This window comes from Ipomoea nil, unplaced genomic scaffold (assembly GCF_001879475.1).
Source record: "Ipomoea nil cultivar Tokyo-kokei standard unplaced genomic scaffold, Asagao_1.1 scaffold2690, whole genome shotgun sequence".
Taxonomy (NCBI): domain Eukaryota; kingdom Viridiplantae; phylum Streptophyta; class Magnoliopsida; order Solanales; family Convolvulaceae; genus Ipomoea; species Ipomoea nil.
Genome location: NW_017619118.1, coordinates 575,691 through 597,922, shown reverse-complemented (window position 1 = coordinate 597,922; position 22,232 = coordinate 575,691). Strand labels below are relative to the sequence as shown.

Below are 22,232 nucleotides of genomic sequence, written 5' to 3'. Positions count from 1 at the left end.
CAACAAAGCTCCAAAGATTTTGAGCTTGCAAATGTGTGGACATCATAGTGCCAATAATTGTAATCGAGGTTCCCGTCCAATTTGGGACCCGACCATACAATATTGAAATTTGTGGCCATAATTCACTATGAAAAATACCTCGGGGTAGAAAGGTTGACTGGCTCTGATACCAAATGTTAGATATATTAAATATAATATATTTAATATAATATATATTAAATATAATATAATATATCTATAATATATATAATATATATTTGAGAAGAGAGAGAGAGAGGGAGAATTGAATTCACTTGATTGATATTTGAAAAAGATTGATACACAGCCTTTTTATAGTAAAGGAGAAATAATAATAAAGCTAAAAATTAGGAATGTATGCTCCATGTACTCCACATACACTAAGGGTCCGTTTGGAAAGCAGGAAAATGACTTCTGGAAAATGACTTCTGAAAAATGAGTCATTTTCCAAAAGTCATTTTCCTTTCTGGTGTTTGGCTGCAAAATGGAAAACTGTCTTTTGGTGTTTGGCTCATTTTCTGGAAATGATATAGAATTGTATAATTAAACATTTTAAATAATTAATTATTTTGTTTAAAATATATAACATTTACAATAATATTATAAATAATAATATTTATTAATAAAATCAAATAATATTATTTAATAAAAAAATTAAAAAAAAAAAAAAGAAAACAACAAAACAAAAAAAAAAAGGCGGAAACCAGAGAGTTGTACTCTCTGGTTTCCGCCATTCTCTCTGGCTTCCGGCCTGAAAGGCGGAAACCAGAGAGCTCTCTGGTCTCCGCGGCCGGAAGTCAGAGAGAAGATCTCTGGTTTCCGGCGGAAACCAGGGAGAAGCTCTCTGGTTTCCGGCGGAAACCAGAGAGAGCTTTCTCGCTGGTTTCCGGCCGGAAACCAGAGAACTTTTCTCTGGTTTCCGGCCAGAAACCAGTGAAGGTATCTCTCTGGTTTCCGCCGGAAACCAGAGAACTTTTCTGGTTTCCGGCCAGAAACCAGTGAAGTGAAGGTATGGTGTTGTTGAAGGAGGAAGTCTGGCTTTGGTGTGTGTGTTTAGAAGATGGAAAATGACTTCCCCCAAAAAAAAGGGGAAGTCATTTTCCGGAAAATAGGTGTGATTTTCCATTGACCATAAGTTGTTTTCCATTGACTTTCATTTTCCTTGCGTAGCCAAACACCAGAAACCCGGAAAATGATTTCCAGAAATCATTTTCCGGGTTTCCAAACACACCCTAAGCCACATACTGCATACACACCACCCACTACTTAATTTAATTAACAAACTAATTAACTCTTGGTTTAACAATTATAATAATAATATTATTATAACATATTTAAATTTTATTATGAACATTGAAAATTTTGATGGTTGATTTTTGAATCTTAATTTAGATATATTACTCCATACTTACATGACATATTTTGATTAATCTAAAATAAATCGACAACAATTTTTATTCTTACTTTTTATTCATGAAAAATTTAAAATTAAAATATATAATACAAAAATTTACTTCCTAAAATATAATTTCATTATATAAATTATATCAAATGTGTTTACATCAATAGTACAAGTATATGCACATATCATATTTACTATTTTTAGGTCAAATTAATTTTTTTTAAAAAGAAAATACTACATGAGTTTTCATATTTTACTCCCTCCTACGTAAACACTTTTTTTGAGACTCATATGATAAAAATATATTATCACTTCTTATTATATTATAAAATAAAAATGAAGAAGTAAAATTTGAAAATACATATATACATATAATAAAATTCTTTTTATTAATCTAATCAAACACATAAAACCAGAGGAAAGAGCTCTCTCAAAATAAGCTTACACCGGTTGGGTTGACTAAATGTGAAACATGGAGTAAAGAGAATTGGAAAGAAAATTACCTTAATCTGACGACAAATGGACGCTCCAAAAAATGCAGCGTTCCTAAATTGATGGCAGTAAGATCTCCGCTACTGGCGAGGTTGGGCCAAGAACCCAACGCCTAAAGCGATTCTTCACACTTCTTCCAGTCCAGATCTACCCGCCCAAGTCATTTCTTCCATTTCATATGCAAGTATACTTGTACATAAGCTCCTATACATAGCATATACGCTTATGCCCGTATGCGTATGTATTATGATTATTTATTGGTAATTAATCAAATCAGAATGCTTAGTCTGGGTTTGCGTTGATTTGCTTTCGTTTTGGTGGTGTGGGATTCCATTTTTTATTTTTTATTTTTTATTTTTTTTATAGTTTTAGTTAGTAGGGAATATGGAGAGAGGGGTCAGAGTGAATGGAGGAGATTACTTTAATCAGTTGGATCGCTCCACAGTATCGATGCCGCCGTCCGGCGGCGCTGGCGGCGCTGCTGACGGTGATGGGAGCGTCGGTGGCGGCGGCGGGGTGAATTATATCGAACACCCAGTCTCCAAATTGGATACCCTTGCTGGTGTTGCTATTCGGTACGGTGTTGAGGTAATTAAAAGGATATTTTTTACTCCTTCCCTGTTAACTTATGATCGTCTGCTTTTTTTGTATTGTCAAGATTCAAGAATTTGATTTTTCTGATATTTATTGTACATTATTGTGGAAAATAGAAAACTGGGCTGCGGGCTAATTTTTTAAGCTGAGAAGCTGACTCTTCTTTTTTTATTTGTATTTGATTTTATGCTTGGATTGCTAGTGGTTTTTATGGCTTTTTAGGAAATGTGAGTTAGAACTAAGCAGATTTTTGGAGGTGCTCAGTGTAAGATGTCCTGAAATAGTATTCTGATTTTGTGTTTGGTGATTCGTAGATTAGGGCAGAAAGATTTAGGCTATGCGCCTTGTTGCCTTGGCCGCATTGTGATGATCAATAACTTAAGCCAGATAATGGGTCCTTTATTTGGTTTAAAATAGTTGTTGCTTAGCTCATTTTTCAATTTTCATTAGTTCTGATTTAAACACTATGGGAAAGTGTAATTGAAGATAGTTGTTTAAAATCCTTACTATGTGGTCTAAAAAAAATCTAGATGGCATACAGGATTTTATGGACTTCTATAGTTCTATGGCACTCAGATCTGATAGTATCAATATGCTCCAAAATTCAGTTGTCTTTTAAAAGTATCCTCTTTTTTTTTTTTTTTTTTTTTTTTTTGAAATACTTGATTCTTTAATCTTTATGAGGTAGTATCTGTTCTATACTTTCTCAATTTTTTTCGGCCCAAAGAATAAGAATCAATGCTCCCACCACCATAGTTCGATCCTGTGACCGCCCATTCGGAATGGTAACAGAGGTACCATCACACTACAGGGCAGTTGGCCTTTTAAAGAGATCCTAATAGTACCTATTGGTCACTCTCTCCATTCCCTCCCCTGTTTTTTTCTTTTCTTTTTTTTTTTTTTTGGGGAAAAAGGGACTCTATACTGAAGAGTGAATGGAGACAAAAGACTGACATTGACTAGAAAAAGCCTAGCTATTGGGCATTGTGAACAAGCAGTTAGCAAACAACAAAAGATAAACCTTCCTTTTTGAACCCAAAAGGGATAAAGTAAGTCCAAACCAATTGCTTAATGGCTTAACCAAACGATATTCAGTTAAAAAACATCATTGTCATGGGTGTCGAGAGGGGTTGTATAGGCACCATTGAACATCTTGTGTTAACTCAAGTCCAAACAAATTGGTTATCCAAAGGAAACTCGGTATAAGAAAATAATTGCCATGGGAGTAGGAGGGGCTATTTAGGTGTCTATTAAACATCAAATGGCAAAGGTGTGTATCTACTTTGTTGTAATGAAAATGAAATAGCGTGAATAGTTGTTGTAGTTAAATTTTGAAAATAGTGTGCATATTGACACAAGATATGTCCAAAATGTTGTTTATAAAAAAAATGTATATTAAAATGTTGAGAATGCGGCGTCATGTCTGCTTTCTTACAATGGGGGATAGGTTGTTTAGTTGTTTCATTGAATGCTACATGTCAACATGCACATCTGACCTGTTAGATGTTATGAGAACGAAGTTAGGAATACTTGCAGTACTTGGATTTTGAAATTAGTGCGCATTGACACAGACATGCCCCGATTTTTTTAAAATTATTATTATTATTATTATTATTATTATTATTATTATTATTATTATTTTTAAACACTTATAATGAAATTCAGAAGGCTACATTATGTCTGCAATCTTAGATTCTTAAAATGCATGATCATGCTATCACCTCTACACAAACGTGTTTTGTCCCTAAACTGTTGAAGTGTAGAGCACCCTTTTCTACAGATTTCCTTTCTGTGTTTACATCAACCGCTAGGAAGCCTCAATACCTGCAATCTTGGTTCAATAAATGCCTATACTGTTCGTGGGTAGTAGTGGTTTGTAGAGAGATTTAGATGATGCTACATTTTGCAATGTTATGTTGCATTGTGAGAACATACCTGTCAGTTTGGACTTTGGAGCAACTTCTTTTTAATTACCATTTTAATGAACATATTTAGACAATATGCTTAGCATAGTCACCAAAAGAAAAAACCCAGAGATGGAGAGAGAGAGAGAGAGAGAGAGAGATGAGACAAGTATAAAGCATCAAAGGAAAAAAAAAACCAATGAGATTAGAGAGACTGAGAGAAAGTATAAATTGGAGTGAAAAAAAAAAAATGAAGAACGATGTGAAGGGTGGGCTGGGTGGCAGAAGATTGATGAAGAAGAAAGCTTACTTGGTGTTGTCTGGGCCTTTGGGTAGAGAAGAAAGCTAGAATCATACCTGATTTGCTTATTTTAGCCCGAATTTTCAGTGTTGACTTCGTATCTTCTAGAAAGGCACGCCTTTCTCCCGCTTGCTTTGGTTTGCTTTTGTACATATCTGCACTTTGCCAAAACGAAGCAAAAAATTTTCATTAATGATTTATCACTTGACTTTTGACAAATAAGCACTTTAAACAACTAAATTTCTTTGTTTTCTCTTCCCCTCAGAAGAACAAAAAATTTTAGTTCGCAATTCTAGATGTAAATGTTTGTGATTTGGAGCTACTGACATTTAGCTTTTTTGTTCTTTATGTGGAAAAATCACTTTATATTGCATATCATTTTTTGGTTTGGCATTGACTATTGTGGTGTGACAGGTGGCTGATATTAAGAAGATGAATGGTCTGGTTACTGATTTCCAAATGTTTGCTCTAAAGACACTTCAAATTCCTTTACCAGGGAGGCATCCGCCATCTTCAATTCTGTCAAATGGTGTAGATAAACAAGGGTATTTCTCACTTGTTTTACTTGAGTGCCCTTTTTATTTAGTTTTGATTCATTTCTTAATTTGATTGCATTGGGCTTTCTACTAAATTAGGGGCGATCTGCCGATCTCTCAACCTGTCATCTGATTTTCCTGTACAAGGTTCTACTTGTAGAACTTCATATTTGTGCCTTATTTTCCCAATTTTGGTGCAGTGATAATTTCTTGGGATGCTATAAATCTCAAGTTGTCATAGCTCTTATTATAACATTAAGAAGCCCGTTTACTTCAGTTTTCTGTTCTCTGTTTTTATTTTTCTAATTTCTCAATTTTCTGTTTGGATAACTTGTTTACTTATACACTTCTCCATTTTTTTTTTTTATTAACGTTATAAAATTAACACAAGTTCAATTTCAAGTCATTTTTAGATCTTATATTTAAAATATTTTTGGATATGTTTGGTTTAAATGGAATACATATAATTTTTACTTTTAAGTCCAATGTGTGTAAGATTTTTACATTTGATATCCGAACCAAATTTATATCTAGATATAACATAACTAAAAATATATCTGAACCAATAAACTATTAAGTTCACTTGAAATTTAGTTTAGATAATATTAATATTTTTCTGAGCTAATATTTATAACATAACTATATCCAAATCAAACTTATATTAGGATATAACATAACTATATCCAAACGAATAATCTATTGATATCAATCAAAATCTAAAACTTGGTGTAGAGTTCAAGTTTTAATTGTTATTATGTGAATAATGTTTAACTTTGAGCATAAACAAATATAGTTATGTTTATATAAGTAGATGCAAGTAGAAAAGATAGAAGATGGTGATAAGTAAAAGAAGATGATAATGAATGTAATTATAGTAATGGATAAATATGTAAGTAGATAATGGTTAGAATGTGATTGTTGTATATATAGCCAATTAGATGATAGAGATTTTGTTTTCCATTTAGAGAACATAAAAAATAAACTAAAAATCTCTAGTTCTCTAGAAAATTGGAAAATGTTCCAGTTTTAAAAATGGAAAGCTGTGCTAGTAATTAGTAAACATCTGATTTCTATTCTCCAAATTTTCAGTTTTCTAGAAAACTGGAGAAATTCTCCCGTTAGTAAACGGGATAAGTTTGATATTCATATTTCAGGTGTTGGTTTAATACCATCTTGATCTTTCCTGTTGCCCCCTCCCTCTCTGTTAAATATGTTCGTTATATCTTGCTGCTGTATATGCCCAAACACCATTTGTTTGTGCCTTGTCCATATCTATGATGAACTGATTAAAATCGTTCCTGGAGAAGGCTTCACGAATCATGATAGCCTAGCCTGTGCCTTTTTATATTTACAAAACGTCCTTGAGCATGTCACAAGTTTTTTTTTTTTAAAGTAATTAATTTAGAATTTTTTATTTTGCATGTATAAGTTTCAAATTTAAGGTGGTGAATTGAATTTTATTCCTAGGTTTATCATCTACAATTAGCATTACAGTGTTCATCTTTCTGATCATTCTGTTTTCAATTTTCAGTTCCCATTTATATGGTCCATGTTTTTGTTTAATCCTATTTTAATGATTTTTTTTGGGGACAGTTGGGCCTTTGGGTTGAGGGAGTAGACCAATACTGGCTGAAAATGACGGTTGTTAAGATGTGTACAACCGTAGGCAGTGGTTTTGGTTGGAGATTTTCCTGTGCTTCTGCATTTGTACATGTGGGTTTTGCTCTAAAGCAACAATTAGCGATGGTGACAGTGTGACACACTGATATAATGCTTTTAGGATTGTAGCTTATGCTGGCAATTTAGGAACACATCATCTTAGATGAAGTTTGTATATAGAACTTATCTGATATAGCTTTTACTACAAGTGGGGATATAACTATTAGCTCTATTTTTGGGGTGACGCGGGAAACTCGCAGCCACTATCCAAAGGTGTGTACTGGGTAAACCCTGCCTAGGTTGCCCATTGCTTACCAGCTCAAACCAAAAAAGTTGAGATTCGAATTCGTGACCTTTTGATTACAAGTTTGTATCCTTAGCCATCTTGATTGGGTTACCGCCTATAACTATTAGCTCTTGATTCTATTCTTGGAGGTTGAGAAATGGTCATGAAAGGCAAAGATTTATGTTTTAATGATTACTTTAAGATGCACAAGTGGGAAAGTGGCTAACAGTGACAATTCTTTTTGCAGACCTAGCAGTTTGGAGCAGACCCAACCTAACCGTAGATACTCTGATATATTTGATTCGTTGCAGTCATTAAAACTGAAACCTTCTCCACAACGAAAAGTTTCTCCAGCAATGAGCAGTTTACAAGATTATTATGGTATTACACCCGCAAATCAGAAAAGTGCATCTGAAGGTTTTGAAATGGCTGTCTACCGGAAGGCAGGATTACACGATCCAGAGGATGGCCCATTTACCAACCAACCACCAAGTCTCCATGGGAAGTCTAAAAGTGTAGCAAATGGTTTTATGACACAGAATGGTGATTTGGTGGATCATGCATCAACCCAAGATGCTAAAGATAACGACTCAGATAGTTGGGCTGAGAAACTGGTCAGAAGGCGTCAAAAATCTGACGCTGATTTCTCGAGCACACCAGAAAGGCTGCTGAAGGAAGATAACAGTAGTGGCGGTGGGTTTTTGACCATAGCAGGAAAAGGTCTGGCTTTGCGGCCTAAATCAGCTAGTCGAACTGTCTCAGGTGCTGATGGTGAAGCAAGTTTGATAAATCCTATCCCTATCGGTTTGGGCGATTCACTTATTGCTGAGAATCTGGTAGGAGTTAGAAAGTCATCAAGCACATCAAGCTTGCAGGATTCAGATAGCAGCACACTGGCATCCCTGTGGCCAACACTCACTACTGCATCCATTACAAAACCAATCTTTGATGGCTTACCGAAACCAATTACAGGCCGAAGAAACAAGGCTGCACTTGATTAGTACAATTCTATTGGCATATCCCACTGCCTACTCCATATTTTCTTCATTATTTTAGATGGGCATCCATCATCTGTTATTTGGTATGGGAAAAACGGGGACTCTATACATAAGAAAAGTGATTATCAAATACAATGCTATACGTTTGGCTGAGGATGTTCGTATCTCCAGCTGCTGCCTGCTGGTGCTTTCAATGAACTTATCACTCAGGCTCGGTTGAATTTTGCCGTAGTTTGGTTTGTGTCCTGGAAGCACCCCAGAATCTGTATATTTGAGATACTTAGGAGCTAGATCTGTTTATTCAAAAACAGAATATAGTGTCTATATATGTATCATATATTCTTTTTGGAATTGGTATTTATTGTTCTGTTCTGACATCATTTTAGTATCTATTGGTGATATTATATTGAATTAGTACCTTAATATCAATAAGGTTTTTGAAATCATGCCATGTTTGGTAGGATGGAAAAAGTTTTTTAAGGAAGTCAATTTTTTTTTTTTTTTTTTTTTTTGAAAGAGGAAGTCAATTTTTTAAAATTTAAAGAAAATGTTTTTTCTATTGTTACGGTTATGGACTTTATTTTTCAAAGGAAATAGAATTCGTTATAGATGAGGAAAATATGTTTTTTTTTTTTCAGCAAATACCAATTTTGGTCCCACAAGTATTAACAAAATGACAGTTTTAGTCCACATGTTTAATTCCTACCAATTTTCATCCATGACTATTGTTTTAGTACCAATTTTCATCCACGACTATTATTTTAGTGTCAAAATTCATCACGTTGGTCACCCATTCATTTAAGGCATGCCGAAAAATGAAATTATTAAGGGTATCTTTGTCCTTTTCAAATTAAGATCCCAATTTGAGCATGAATAAAGGAATTTAAGCCATAAGATCTATCCAATTCGTAGTTCTCCTCCACAAATTAAGGTAAGATGAGGAGGAGAATTGCGAATTGGGATCGATTTTAGGGCTTAAATCTCTTTATTCTTGTTCAAATTAGAATTTTATGTTGAAAAAGATGAAAATGCCCTTACAGTTTTTAGATTTCGGCATGTCTTTAATGGAGGGGTGATCGACATGATGATTTTTGGTACTAAAATAATAGTCGTGGATGAAAATTGGTACTAAAACAATAATCGTGGATGAAAATTAGTAGAAATTAAACATGTGGACCAAAACCGTCATTTTGCTAATACTCGTAGGACCAAAATTGGTATTTACTCTTTTTTGTTCAACCAAGGTATTTTGTTTTCTATGATGGGAACGTTCAGTTACTTTCTTGGTTTATAAGTTAAGCAAAGCAAATAAGGTATTTTCATAAACCAAGCAAATTAAAGTATATCATGGATTTAATTAAAAAGTTTGAATTAGATGGCAAAACTTCGGTGAAGGTATTCCTATGTGGATGGATTTGGACAATGAAGATATAGATGTTGATCAAGTCAAGTATAGAGGAATTATTGGATCTCTACTTTATCTTACTGTTAATAGACCGGATATTTCATACCGCAAAGGTTTCAATTTAGTCTTGAAAGTCACTTTATGACAGCTAAAAAGATTCTAAGGTACTTGAAAGTTGGATTTTGGTATCCGAAATGTGGATCTTTTGATCTAGTAGGATATTCAGACGTAGACTTTTGCGGGATATAAGATTGATAGGAAAAGTACATCACTTATTTGTCAATTCCTAGGCAAAAGGTTAGTTTCATGGTTTAGCAAGAAGCAAAACTCAATACCAACTAGCAGTGCAGATGTTGAGTATGTAGCAGTGAGAAATTGTTGTGCACAAGTACTTTAGATAAAATAACAACTCAAAGATTATGGAGTAAGAGCCAAAGAGATTAACACCAAATGTATTAATCTACGTTGTTATCCAACAATTTTTCTCTCTAAAATTATTCTCTCCCTTCTCTCTAGGGTTTTCCTCCCTATACTTCTAGGGTTTGTCTTCTTGCATGATTCTCTTGTTTTCTTGCTCGTCCTTCAAGACTATTCACCGGAGATTTTTCGCAATTTCTACCAGCCGCTATAGAATTCTTAGTCGGCGTAGTTATACTGCTGTTATATCTCAAAGATTCTTCTCTGATCCTTTACGGCTTCTCTAGATGGCATCACATTTTAGCGTTGTAGCGGATGTCATGACACCATGAGCCGATCTTGTATTGGAGGGAGAGGAAGTCGACATGCAGCCGATGGACGTCGCTATGGTCGCGGCTGCCGCGAAGGAGGAATGGGACATTAGTAGGACGTTTTCTGACTGATCGACTGGTGAAGATCGAATACATGAGACATGTGATGGCATCAGTCTGGAGACTTGAGGGGTTCAAATATCTGGGGTGGAACCTAACTTGTTCATGTTCGTGTTCTACCAAAAGACGGACATGCAACGGGTCTTGGATGATGGTCCATGGTCGTTCGAAAACAGTAAGCTGGTGTGTAAACAGGTTAGTCATGGGAAGTTGCCAGGGCAAGAGGTGCTGGATGAGGTTGACATGTGGATATAGGTGTACAAACTCTCAATAGGTTACACATCTGATACAATTTTGAAGTAGATTGAAAACTTTATTGGTTCCTTTGTGCGGTGCGATGATAGACAAAGTGGTGGTTCATACATGACCTTTTATCGTATTAGGGTTTCTATCCATGTGGCTAGACCCCTCAAGCGACGTATGAAACTGATGAAATGGGACACTTCATGGTGTTGGGTAACGTTTAAATATGAGAGGCTGCACACTTTCTATTTTTTCTATGGGATAATAGGGCACACAGAAAAGTTTTGTCTAAAAGCCCGTGAGTCATCCTTACCTGTCGAACAGTACCCGTATGGCCTCTGGATGCGAGCTGGACAGTCAAGAGGGCCAAGGGCGATTGGTGAGCGTTGGCTGGTGCCGGCTAGGGGGCCATCACGCACCACCACGGAAGAAAGGTGTAACATCCATAATTTTTAAAACATTTAAAACCTACGAAATAAAGGCGAATCTATCATTATCCATCCAAACAAAGCAGAACTAACAACACAAGTGTCGAGGTGCTATGCCACGTCTAGGTTTGAGAACCTAGACGCACAGGCTAATCTACTAACAAAGCATAAATCCACAAGTTCATAAGCAAGTACAAATCAAGGCACGTAAGCCAACCAACAATTGCTAACTATCTAAGCTAGATCCTCGTATCCATCTAGCGCGCTAAGAAGCTATAGATCTGCACCTGAAAAACATACGGTGTAACAACCGTCAGCGAATAATGCTGGTAACCCACCCCAACTCCCACGCGTTAAGTATAATATAAGTAGATATAAGAAACCATTTTGAAACCGGAATACGTATATAATCCTAAACAAACTCTAGCTTCAAAACCAAGATCAAGACTCAAGGCATAACAACAGTTTTAGCATTACGAATCAGCATAAAGACACTAGCATGCAACCTAACTCACACGATAAGATAAACATAAGGCTCAGCAATAACAAACAATAACAACAACAAGTCACAACGACAAGCAAAGGCAACAACAACAATAACATCACGATCCATCCTTATACCAAGTTCCAACCTTTACTCCTCTCCATCCTTATATCAATTCCAACCTGTACCTCCAGGCCACCTTATAACGCCACCCCCTTATCCCTCCGGAGCACTTCATGGCTCCCCTCCAACATATCTCCAACATGCCACCAATCTGATAGCACCGCAGTGCCATTCACATGATTCGTGCCTCTAGCACTACTACCAAGGGGTCAGCGCATATAGCTCTGACATGGCACCGCAGTGCTTATAACTTGATCTATGCATTTAGCAAACTAATCAAGGTTGGTCCGTGCCTTCAGCATGATAACCGAATGGTCTGTGCCTTTATCACAATAACCGGACACTCGTTGTGCCAAACTCCAACAATTCTTTTCCACCATTCACATCCCTTTCTCATCGGGTATAATCAATCAGTCAACATGCACAACAACGCAGTGGCCACCGCTCAATAACAACAATCAATACACATCAACACATAGCAATGGATAACCAAAGGGAAGGCACAACAATCACCTCAACAAGTGACATCAACATAACACGCAACCCACAAGATACAACCTAGACTCTACTTCCCAAGATAACGAGACAACCACAAGCCACCTACGGGATCATGCAAATCTCATCCAAGGTCAACGTGATACTAACTTAACCCACATGCAACAATCACGAACCATAACTCCTAAAACGGTACCCGAAATATCAAACGAGACACATAAACATCCAACGGGAAACGGGAAAACACAAAACGAGACCAAACAACGCACCACCCCGCCCGTACCAACAGGTGTACGGCGGGTGGTCAACCACCCGCCGGTGGGCGGTACCATGTACCAGCGGGTGGTCGTCCACCCGCCGGCCGCCCGCTGGTACCATGGTGCGTACCTGGCGGGTGGTCAGGTAGGGGTTCGTACCTCCACCGACCCCCGCTGGTACGATGGTATCTTGGCACTTTTCCCACCCGGGAATTCATCCGTTAAACCCAAAACCAAGTCCAAATACATCCCAATACGCAACAATAACAACATAGGCTTGAACCACAAGAATTAAGCCAAGAAACCAACACAAACAAATCCTAAATTCATGCTCCTAACATATCAAGATTCAAGAATCAATTCCTAAACATGCAAGAACGACAAGAATCACAAGAACACCAAGATTACATCAGATAAACCCTAACGACAAGCTCTAGACATGCTCAAACGCAAGGTCACACATATAATACATCACAACATCAAGACCATCAAGATTATCAAATAAACACAACATAAACCCTAAGCAAAGCTCTATCAAGACTCAATCACAGAATCACACATACAATTATCAAAGGAGCCAATAGTCAAGATATAGCAAGGAAAATAGGTTTTGTAAGACTCTTAGCCCTAATTAATCATCCCTTGGCTATTAAGGTTCTTCTCTAAGACTTCCCTCCGATTGATCTCCCTAGACTTGGTGGTGGGAAATCCCTTTGGCTAGATTTCCTGGGCGATTCGTGTATTCGGTGTTATGAGAGGTGAGAGGGTTCTGATTGCTTTCTAATCCCCTATTTATAAGGTCATGAATCATAATCAGAGTCTGGTAGCAGAAGGTCTATTTTCCTTATTCTTATCGGGCTTATAGTCTTTAATATGGACAAGGGTCCACGGTCCATCGTGGACCACATTAATTAATTAAGGGGGTCCTAACCAATTTAAGTCCCTTTTAATTATTTATCCATGGGATTAATTCCACAATTAATCCGGGTTTGAAGGCCGTAACACCGGGTGTTACAAAAGGCATCCTGGCACTAATCAACCGTCGGGCTGGTTCGGTGGCAGTCGATGATGGTGTAGTCGTAGTGGCTAAACGACGCCGTGGGGCTCTTGATGGTAGGAGTGGCGTAAGCAACAAAAGCAAGGATGCGGCTATGTCTGATGTTTCAAAAAACTTGCAACTGGCGGGTTCTGGTTCCCAGACTTGCCTATCTCAATGAGTACGTTAAGTTCGAACTGTCGTGGCTTTGACAATCCACGTATAGTTTGCGAGGTAGTGGACATGGTGTCCTATAATCAGCCAGGTTTTTTTTTATTTTTTTTTTTAAATTTTATGGAAACCAAGGTGGGACAAGTACATGTAGAGAGTTTACGTGTCAAACTTGGCTTTGAGGGATTGTTTTATGTCAATGGTGTAGGGCTGAGCGGTGGTCTTACTTTGCTTTGGAAAACGAATAATATTGTGGATCTGTTGAGCTACTCTATAAATCATGTGGATGTAGTGGTAAGTATCCCAGGCATGGCTCAGTGACGTATGACGTGTTTTTATGGTTTCCCATAGTGTAGCTGTAACACCCCACTTTTCTTAAACTTATTTACAGATCTAAAACCAAAATCAAGATAAACTAAGCAGCGGATAAACAAACTTAAATAACAAACTAGTGGGAATGTCACCGCCACAACCACCTCTCCACGGTGATTGCACAGGCTAAGGATAGAACTAAATCATTAAGTCAAACTAACATTGAGATTACTTAATTAAAGTCACTTGAGGGAAAAACACCCCGGTGTCTATCACCAAACATAAGTATCATAAGTCTACAATCCATCATCATAACATCATAAAAACAAAAAGAGTTTAGACTATTAGATCTTCTAAACTAGTCTAACTCGATCAACTCTCAAACGCTGGGCCCACCTGAAAGGGGTTTTGCAAAACAACAAGTAGACAAGTAGAAAACACCCATTAGCACGAAGCTAAGTATAACCACACTCCACCCTGTAAAATACTACAGTATATACTTTGGAAAAACATTTGCTCACATCCTCAAATCAAGCAATCTCAACACTTAGACAACTTAAGATAAACAGGTATGCTTCAACGATAAATACTTATCAACATAATCACTCTAACACATATTCAACATAGCAAACTCATCATAACGAATTCATGCTATCAAGCAATTTCGTACTATCAATCAATAAGAACTTATTCTCATGTTTTCGAATTCTTATCATGCAAACTAGACATATAAGACATCAAAATGCAACTAAGGCAATCATACTCAATATAAAATCTCGATTAATCATTCTCATTATGCAATCTAGTGCAAATATTCTCGTTATGCAATCTCGTGCAACATTCTCATTATGCAATCTCGTGCAACATTCTCATTATGCAGTCAGATGCTATAGGATAAGTATACTTATACACTCTTTTGTAAAATAGAATACTTTTCTGTGGAGGTTTCTTATAGCCACAAAGACTCGCTTGCTTTCATTTCTTAGAGTCACAATGACTCGCTTTCTTAGAGTCGCAATGACTCGCTTTCTTTACTAATGGATGAGGTAGGAACTTCACCGTAGCGTGAACGAACCGATCCCGGTACGGCTTCTAGCCGACCTATGCTCAATTCATCCACCGAACCACTCTCTTGGTTCTAAACTCATCTCTGTGGAATCAGGTATCGAACTTTTAGTGTGCACACCCCCTAACCAGGATTCCAAGCCTGGCGGGAAGTTTTCAACCTTGTAACGTGTGAATACGCCGTGTTACATACACTTGGACCCAAATGTCCATTTCTTTCTTCCGAGAGGACGTAGTCCAAACGGGTCCTCCAAAACAAGGTTTTCCTCACCATAAATATATATATAGATATATCGCTCATGCATCTCATATATGCAACATTTAACTTATGCAAAAAGAATTGCACATACTTCACAACTCATTCTCAAAAGACAAGATAAAGATGCTCTACATGGAAATGAGATTTTTGGAAAATAATACTTAGGCTCACGTTGGCCACTTATGCACTTTTAAAACATGATATTCTCAAAATGGCATTTACTGTAACCATATGCTTCTACTTTCTATTCGCTCTGAAACTCAACAATTCAATAAATCATGCTTGAAACTCATAACTTAACAAATCTTCTCAAATACACTTAGCAAGTAGTTAGCATGCTATTTGAACTCAAAAATATACTCATAGTAAACATACTCAACATTATGAACTTGGCAGTGAACTTCAACAATTTATTGTAAATATTGTATGCTTTGCTAGCAAAAACCAACCATTTATACTCATGCTTTTCTAACAGCTCTTATTCACAAAGTGTTCATGCTTCTCTATTCAAATACTCACATATCATCAAGAAGGTAAAGGCAAGCAAATCCCAAAAGCAGAGAACTCAGATTAACATTTCTGTGAAGTATTCCATCACAAATTCTACTATAGCATGCTCATTTCTAATCCAAATTCAACGAAATCAAAGCCCAAACGTGCGTCAAGATGGCCCCGAGGTACCGAGCCGCAAGGGCCCGTGACACCTGGTCCGAAACGACACGTAGCTGAGCCGCAAGGGCCCGGCCACTGCACAGGGAGCAACTCACGGACCTTGGGGCGGGGCTCAGCTAAGCCCGCCCCCTTGAACCGCCAGATTGCCGGCTCTAGGCAACGCCCCTCTCCTAGGGCCGTTCCCTAGGCCCGGCTGGCCACGGCTCTAGCCAACAGTTTCCTTGTTGGGCCGTTGGCTGGGGCTGGGGCTGGTGCATTGTCTGGTGCACACTGCCTGTGCACTAGATGGTTTCTTCTCACCTACAAATCAAACTCATGCAATTTTAACACCTCCAAAACCTCAACAACACATCATAGACAAGTAATAAATCACTTCATAGCTCAAACACTTCAAAAATCTAGCATTTCTACTCATTTCTACCTATGAAACAAAGGCTTCATAGAGCCAAAACTCAAGATGGGAGTCCATGGGGTTATACATTTGTTGTCTCCTCTTCTTGTTGGGATTCTTCCTTCTTCCCAAGTCAGCCACTACCTCCTTCACCTCCTAGACTCCACAAACAAACCACACAACAACCCTTAAGAACTAGAACTCAGAGATGCAAGATAGAAGGAAGCAGAGAAGCAATGGAAGGCTAAGATTGGATGAAAACTTACCGTGTTTTCTTTTGGTTCTCTTGCAAAGCTTTGGAGAGAAAAGGTTAGGAATCAAGAGGCAAAGGTCTAATGTCTCTCTAATATATAGGGGCACTAAACCCTTGGAGAAACCACAATGATTGTTGGGGGGGGGGTGGCAAAAATGGCAAGAGCTGGCTAGAAATTGTCTCAGGCAAATGCATTAGAAGCTTGTGGTTCACCATGCAACATGGACCCAAGTCTAGAAGGATAGTTTTAAAGAGTTTGGGGGTCAAAATAGATTTTTCCAAAAATGATTTCTATACAAACACTTGGTTCAGGTTTCTCAGATTTCTCCCGGTCTCACTTAGATAGGCTTCACAGTTTAAAATTTGGTACGCGAAGTACCCAAAAATTTAGGATTTTGGAATTAAAATAAGTTCCAGTGTTGAATTAATTTAAAATGTAACTCAAAATAATTTATTCAACACCAAATTCATCTCAAAATTTTTATTGAAGTGAAAATGGCTATTTTGGAATTTCTTAAAATTGGATTTATAAATTAAATTTTGAGTTGTCACAGTAGCAATAGAAAAGATTTTTGGGACCTCCTAAGATCCCTAGCGCCTAATTCTCTGCTTGCATGGGTGGTCATTGGTACTTTAATGACTTATTGTATCAAACCGATAAGTGTGGGGGGATGGGGGATGGGGGAGGAGTCCCTTACCCTGAGAACCTCCTTCACGGTTTTGGGGAGGCTCTAGATGATTGTGGCCTTCTGCAAATGTCAATGGAAGGGTACCCTACACTTGGGAAAGGAGCAGTGGCGCTGAAGCCTGGGCTACAGAGTGGTAGCTACGGATGCCTGGCGTAGAAATCTAGAGGACGCGAGGGTTTTGAATATTCTTACTCGCTCCTTGGATCATTTTGCTTTGTTCCTTGGTATTCATGGTGCTAGAAGATGTGGTTGGCGTGCAAGGCGGAGGTTTAGGTTTGAAATGGCTTGGTTACATGATGTGGGGTGTCGTGGTGTGGTGGAGGAAGCATGGGTTGAGAACCGTGGGGGCAGGGGGGGGGGTGTTGTTACATTGTGTGCAAGAGTGTAGGGATTGCCTGCTAGCTTGGGGAAGTGATCACTTTCAGAATTTGGGTCAACATAAGAAATTGTTTCGTGGGGCTTTGGTTAAGCTAAAGGGATGCATGAACCCTTCCTCTCTTGCTGAGTATCGTAGGCTTGATTCGCAGTTGAGTTGCTTGGAAGCTCAAGAAGATTCCTTTTGGAAACAACGTGCCAAGTAACACTGGCTGAAGGGCGCATACGCTAATACAAAATTCTACCACAGGTATGCATCCAACCCTAAGAAAAAAAATACTATTACATCTCTCAAGGATAATAGTGGAGTCTGGGTGGAGGGAGATGGTATACAGTCTATTATTTTGAATTACTTTCGTAATATTTTCACATCATCCTATGACACTAACACCATTGATGTAAGTTTTTACGATTCTATTAATCCCCGTATAATGCAAGCACAGAATGATATGCTCCTTCGTCCTTTTGAGGAGGAAGAGGTTAAGGCTGCCTTGTTTTCTATGTTCCATGATAAGGCCCCTGGACCTCATAGAATGAACCCTGGTTTTTATCAACATTTTTGGGATGTGGTAGGAAATGGTGTTTCCACTTTTGTATTACATTGCTTGCACACTGGTGAGTTCCCTAATGTCTTAAATGACACGAATGTGGCATTTATCCCTAAGAAGAACACCCCTGAGTTTGTAACGGACCTTAAGTCAATTGCTCTTTGTAATGTAGTCTACCAAATTATTGCTAAAATGATTGCTAACAGAATGAAGCCTATGTTAGATGGGACTATCTCATAGTCAAAAAGTGTGTTTATCCCTGGCAGACTAATCATAGATAACATCTTGGTGGCTGCTGAGGAGAGGCACTATCTGAGAAGGAAGCAATTGGGTATGGTAGGCTGGGGAGCTTTAAAGCTAGACTAGATATGGCTAAAGCCTATGATCGCATGGAATGGGGGTTCTTGAAACGTATGATGATTGGCTTGGGTTTTGCAGAAGGTTGGGTGAGTTTGATTATGAAGTGTGTCACCACTATTTCTTACAATATTTTGGTGAATGGTGCCAATCGAGGGTAGGTAATCCCTACCCGTGGGCTCAGACAAGGAGATCTTTTATCACCCTATCTCTTTATTATTTGTGCAGAAAACCTCTCCCTACTGATACAACAGGTACGGGTCACCGGATCTATCCATGGTTGTAGAGTTTCTAGAGGAGCGTCTGCCATCTCACATTTGTTCTTTGCTGATGATAACCTGTTATTTTTCAAAGCGAATGCGCAAGAGGCGGAGGAGATTAAGAATTGCCTACACAGGTGTGATAACCTTTCTGGCCAGGTAGTCAATTTTCATAAATCCAACATATGTTTTAGCAAGAACACTACTACTATTGACTAGGAATATGTGGCAGCTTTGTTGGGGGTACGCAAGCCAATGATTTTGGTAAATATCTAGGTTTATCCTCTTTCGTGGGAAAGAATAAACATGTAGTGTTTTCTTATATTGATGACAGGATTAGACAAAAGTTGTGGTCATGGGATAAGAAACTTTTGTCACGTCCATGGAAGGAAATACTGCTTAAAAGTGTGGCTCAGGTAATGCCTACTTTTTCTAGAGTGTTTTCTTTCTCCCTGACTCCCTATGTTTGGCAATTGAAAGAGCCATGAATCATTTTTGGTGGAGTTCCGGTGGTACAGATAAAAGAGGTATTCATTGGATGGCTTGGGATCATCTTTGTGCCCCTAAGAAGTATGGTGGACTTGGTTTCAAGGATCTTCATGCGTTTAATTTGGCAATGTTGGAGAAACAATCCTAGCATTTTCTTACTAAAACACAGAGTCTTGTGGCTCGTGTCTACAAAGCGAGTTACTTCCCTAAAACTTTTTATACTGATGCTTCTTTAGGCAGTAACCCAAGTTTCTGTTGGAGGAGTATTATGGCTACACATGAGATGGTTTGTAGATGGTGAGGCGCATGATTGGAAATAGTGAGACCACGTTAGTCTGGGGTCATCCTTGGCTTTTAGATGCCTCAGGCCCAATGGTTAAAACTATTATGCCTACCAATCTATAGGGATCTAAGGTCTCTAATTTGATTGATAGGGACAAATCGCTTAGGATTTACCTCTATTGAGAGACATTTTTATTCTTGAGGATGTGGAGAAAATTATTAGAATCCCAATTAGCCCCTCATATGATGATTCATGGTACTGGTATGGGGATTCTAAGGGATGTTATACAGTAAAAAATGGTTATAGGTGCATTAAGGGTGATGTTATTGAGGACAATGGCGCTTTTAACAAATGGTCTTTAGTTTGGAAGATTAAGGTCCCCCCCCCCCCCCCAAAGTGGAGGACCTTTCTCTGGGGAGCAATAAGAGGAATCCTCCCTACAACTACCAACTTAATTATGAAAAGGGTGGAAATGAGTTCTTTATACCCCATGTGAAGATCTCAACATGAAGATATTATGCATGCTCTTGTGTGGTGTGATTTCTCTAAGCGAGTTTGGCATGAATCAGGAATTCACCTCCCAAGTGTGAGTGGAGACACGTTTTCTTCATGGATTAACAATGTTATGGAGGTGGAAAATGGAGACACGGTTGTTGTGGTGGTGGCAGTCCTGTATGGGATTTGGAGCGCTCGAAACAGCGTTGTGTGGGACGAGAAGCTGCCTAGACCAAAGGCGTGCTAGAGATTGGCGTGTTCAACGCTGTCTTCATGGAGGCAGGTACATAGCAAAGGATCTGAAGCTACAGCCGCGATTCTGGTGACTTGCAGCATCCCCATGCACCGACTGCAGCAATTCCCACGCAAATTACCCCTCAACTGCCTTATTCATGTTATTTCGACGTAGGATTTGACCCAACAACGCACAAAGCAAACCTATGGTATGCTCCTCCTCTCTTTCGAAGGAGTGTTCGTAGCAGCCGCAAACGGAGTCTTACCCACTTGTACATGTCCCTTTGTGGCAGAAACTTTGGCATGCAAGGAGACACTATTTTGGCTAAAGAACTGCGGTATAACTACAGCTTAGATTCACACTGATTGCTCTTCTCTCCACCGAAATTTAATGTCTAGTACTATTGATATTCGTTCTTATGTAGGGATTGCCAACAATGATTGTAGAAATGTATTGAGTCAGTTTTTAGCTTTATCTATCTCATTAGTTCATAGAAACACTAATAATCTTGCTCATTCACTAGCTTCTAAAGCCTATTCCCGAGCTAGCTCGTTGTATTGAGATTCTTACCCTCCTAATTATGTTGATATTCTTATGCAATAATATAGTCTCGTTTTATTTTCAAAAAAAAAAAAGAAAGAAAAAGATTAGCACCAAATGTGATAAGACTAGTACAATTGCAATCACTCACAATCTGGTGTTACACCCAAAGACTAAGCATATTGACATCAAGTATCATTTATTCGTGATCATGTGGAGAAGAAAGACTTCATCTTGGAGTATGTCAATACAGATTTTTAGTTAACTAATAGTCAGACCAAACCTCTCTGTGAAAGCATATTTGCCATGCTTAGGCCTGAACTTTGAAATATTCCGTTACCAAAGTTTACACTGACGGAATACAATGATATTTGGGAAAAATAAATGATATAATAGAGGGTAAAATAGGAAAAAAAATATTAAAATCAAAATAATATGAACCGTTCATTTCAACCAACAATTACACCAATATTTTTTAGTTCTCCTTATTGACCTAACTTTATTGACCCAACTTTATTGACCCTTATTAAGTTTGTAGATTATTAAGTTTGTAGATGTATATGTAGATATTTATAGGAAAAATAGTTAAATAAGCCCTTGGACTATTTATGAAAGTACAATTAAGCTCTCGAACTATAAAAAAAAAAAAAAAAAAAAAAGTTCCAATTAGAAACCTGAGCTTAGAAAAAAATGTGCAATTAGCCAATTTGACTTGTTGTTATAAGTAACCTTCAAGTTAAAGGTAATTGGAATGACACATCAATATATTTTGATTACTTAGATGTCCAATTCATATCATAACAACAACAACAACAATAATACCCCCTCTGTCCCATTTTATCTGTCTTACTTACTATTTATTGAGTCATATTTTCTTTAATATTTTTACTTATTTTTAAATTTAATTTTATTTTTGTGTTTAATAGTACTTTTAGTGTAGTTTTTAAATATATAAATTTTGTATACTAATACTAAATTTAATATTATAAAAAATTAGATTAAAAATAACTTCAGTCAAGTCTCGTTAACCGAACCAAGACACATAAAATGTGACGGAGATAGTAATATAATATTATGAATAGTTCAGTCGCTTATTTGATCATTATCTCTTATTTATATTTATTAGTAGATAAATATAGGATAATGTTCTTTTGTACTAAAAAATGCAATTGAAATCGAGGTGCATATTCGAAATTAGATATTAGACATTAACACAAATTAGTAATTACCGCAATTATTTTTATTTTTATTTTAATATAATAAATAATAAATAATAAATAATAAATAAAAGGGGTTTAGCCGTTTAGGTAAGAAATGCAAAATAAAATG

At 37.5% G+C, this 22,232-nt stretch overlaps 1 protein-coding gene across 2 annotated transcripts; it reads left to right on the top strand.

Annotated features, from left to right (window-relative positions):
- Positions 1 to 1,874: 1,874 nt before the first annotated feature.
- LOC109155108 lies at positions 1,875 to 8,633 on the top strand. Of its 2 annotated transcripts, XM_019302847.1 has the most exons (4): positions 1,875 to 2,092; positions 2,279 to 2,500; positions 5,126 to 5,256; positions 7,440 to 8,633. In XM_019302847.1, exons 2-4 carry the CDS (start codon positions 2,297 to 2,299, stop codon positions 8,191 to 8,193), a joined length of 1,089 nt encoding a protein of 362 aa, XP_019158392.1. In that variant the 5' UTR covers positions 1,875 to 2,092; positions 2,279 to 2,296; the 3' UTR covers positions 8,194 to 8,633. The 2 variants fall into 2 exon arrangements, with proteins under 2 accessions (XP_019158392.1, XP_019158391.1); XM_019302846.1 differs by having other exon boundaries at positions 1,875 to 2,500.
- Positions 8,634 to 22,232: the final 13,599 nt, after the last annotated feature.

Bases quoted from the DNA above. Each gene is read 5' to 3' on its own strand.
- LOC109155108 (XM_019302847.1), top strand. From the start codon at position 2,297: ATGGAGAGAGGGGTCAGAGTGAATGGAGGAGATTACTTTAATCAGTTG. The intron at 2,501-5,125 runs GTAATTAAAAGG...GTGGTGTGACAG, and splicing joins CTATTCGGTACGGTGTTGAG to GTGGCTGATATTAAGAAGAT. The intron at 5,257-7,439 runs GTATTTCTCACT...TTCTTTTTGCAG, and splicing joins AATGGTGTAGATAAACAAGG to ACCTAGCAGTTTGGAGCAGA.